This window comes from Erigeron canadensis, chromosome 3, assembly GCF_010389155.1.
Source record: "Erigeron canadensis isolate Cc75 chromosome 3, C_canadensis_v1, whole genome shotgun sequence".
In the NCBI taxonomy this organism is placed as follows: domain Eukaryota; kingdom Viridiplantae; phylum Streptophyta; class Magnoliopsida; order Asterales; family Asteraceae; genus Erigeron; species Erigeron canadensis.
In genome coordinates this window covers 44,620,724-44,623,519 of record NC_057763.1, presented here as the reverse complement: position 1 = coordinate 44,623,519, position 2,796 = coordinate 44,620,724, and the positions used below count along the sequence as shown (strand labels likewise).

The 2,796-nt window shown below is 31.1% G+C and overlaps 1 protein-coding gene across 1 annotated transcript; it reads right to left on the bottom strand.

The window, feature by feature from the left end:
* LOC122593777 (protein TIFY 5A) lies at positions 1-2,330 on the bottom strand. The gene is made up of 3 exons (XM_043766226.1): positions 2,118-2,330; positions 1,736-1,850; positions 1-484 (listed from the first exon to the last, which is right to left on the bottom strand). Exons 1-3 carry the CDS (start codon positions 2,204-2,206, stop codon positions 275-277), a joined length of 414 nt encoding a protein of 137 aa, XP_043622161.1. The 5' UTR covers positions 2,207-2,330; the 3' UTR covers positions 1-274.
* Positions 2,331-2,796: the final 466 nt, after the last annotated feature.

The following is a 2,796-nucleotide window of genomic DNA, read 5'->3' as shown; positions in this document are numbered from 1 at the left end:
TAAAACAAACAAACAAACAAATATATATATTGAGAATACATGGCGGACGATTCAACCAGATTCCGGCCATTTGTTAGCTCGACTAACGTACACATAATTAATTCACATGTCTTACGAGAAAGACGTGTACATAATTCTTGAAGAACTCTAGCTACTAATTAATTAAGCATGTTAGTTTGAACTAAACTATGGAACCGGAATTGTTAGTTGGAACGTACGGCTATATAATAGTGTATCGTAACAAAGAGCATATATAGCTAGGTTATACGTACGGCTAATGCTGGTAGGGAGAAGTTGCTTGAATTCTATTCTTTCGCTTTTGAAGAAACCTCTGTAAAGACCTCTTCATGGAAAGCCCGGTTTGGTTACCTAGCGCTGGCGACACCAACGGTGAATATTGCTGATCAGAAGAAGTAGTTGAACCCGGTGTTCTCCTCCATTTCTCTTCTATTTCATCACTTGCTAGCTTTATTATTGTTCTTGCCTGTCATAAATTAATTATACTCTATATTAATTATTGGTTAATTAAAAGAAAGAAGCAAACAAATTAAGATATGTATTGCGTGGGGACTTGTGGTCCGACTGGTTGTGACCACTCCAAGTGACCAGGAGTACCAATTAGTGATGGCTTTGACCACTGCGAGTGGTTGGTTAATTTGGAAAAAAGAAGAATATAAAATAAAATAAATCATGTTTCAAAGGTATACTGGCAAAATGTATTTTTCTCCCATGATTTACACATGACTAAATAAAAATCTGCGAAAATGGACATTTTATACAATTTCTAGAGATTAGGAACTAGTCTATTTGCTTTTACTGTGGATAATAAAAGGCAGCTGACAGAAGGAAAGGTCATTTCAAAACTAATACGCCATTCAAGACGCTCCAACTTTTGGAATTTTGGAAGTAAAATTAAATTTAGTGACGGAATTTCCATTGAAATTTTTTTTCAATATTTTCCATTGGAAATATATATTGAGAATACATGGCAAAATATCGCTAGTAATAAAAGTTTTCAAACTAAAGGTGGCAATTCGATTCGTCTGTCTAAGATTTTTTTTAATGTGGTCGCATATCTTATCTTATTCAATTTTATCAACTAAAATTTCGTCAAAACACTACTAATAAAGCCTCTCTTGAATCATCTTACCTAAAATTCTAATTTTCTGTTTATAATACAGTTTTATATAAAGATTAGAATTTGAAATTCAAAAAGATTAAGAAATTTTAGAAAAATTATAAAAAGTTCAGCATGAGAAGCTCCAACCTTGATTTAATTCTTCAATTGTTTAAGAACAAATTAAACAATTTATCCATATTTTGTTACCTCTAGCATTAAATTAAATAAAAAAAAATATGTTACCTCTACACTCATTTTACCTTTATGGCTTTACGTAGATGTCTAAAAAAAAAATATGTTACCTTTATGTACGTATAATTACAATGTATTGTTTTTATACCGGTTTCACAAATAACGTAACTATAACACAATATAACTAAAGGCAAGATTTGGATCAATTAATTAAGGATCTTCGTTTTATGCCGTACATTCCTTACCGTACGTATATCGTGGTGGGGACTAATTATTTACTTATGTTCTTGCCTAGCTTTATACTCCCTAGAGCTTAATAAATTGTTTGTTGGCGATTAAATAAAAAAAAAGGAATTATAAAGTGATGCGTAGCTAGCTAAATATGCAATTAATTAATGAAAGAAAATTTGTTAAATTACGTACCTGAAGCTCTGTAACGTCACAAACGCTAACTTTTCCATCATAAAAGATGGTTAGCTGCTGCTCCTGCTTTAGTTTTTCCTTTGATTCTCCACCCCCTGCTCTATGTTGTTCCTCCCTATATATACAAATGTAGAATCTAATCTCAGTTTTATATATCGATTATATATGTACGTGACACCATAAAATTTTGAGTCACAGATAATAGAAGGTCTTATTTTTTCGATCGATTATTGAAATCGCTTCAAATCTTTATAACATCTTTGTTACGATGAGTTAATATCAATCCTATTTTTGCTATTACTTAATTAATTCCATTGTGATCAAATTGCAGATTAATGTATATCGACAAGGCAACTACAGATTAATACTGTTAATTAATTACCTGGTATTTTGTTGACCATGGTGGTGATCGGAAAATATGAACGGGGAAGGCGGAACGAGACGGAGCTCCAAGTTGCAGTTTCTTCTCATATTCGAATATATATGCGTGATAGAAAAATTAAGATGTTTGTTTGTTTTTTTATATATGTTTTTGATACCAAGAGAAAATGAGACAAACAAAGGTATGTCTTTATATTTATATCTAAAAGGTATAGTAGTACTATTTTTATAAACACGAAATCCACACTTAAAAGAAAAAGCGGCTATATATATATGTAAAGAAAAAAGAAAAGGAAAAAGAACACGTTCAAAACGATTTAGATTAGCTAGAAACCCATTAACACCGCCACCAACTAAACATATGTACTAGTCGATCACTTCCCACGTTCTTTAATTTCATCTCACGTGCGCGGCTTGTCGGCCAACTTGTTAAATATCTATTTTCCTAGTTCTGGTTACTATATAAATTATATCATAAAGAAATTTGAATATGACTCATACATAATTCATAAGTATGAAATAAATTGTATTTAAAGTAAATCGACAATCGAAATTGAATTATAATAAACAGTAATGATAAATACAATATTTGTTTAGTTAGAGTTTTGGATCTATCTTAGATTTTTACAATCACATCAAAATCGAAACTTGTAACCACAATACAAGACGCTAAATAGCCT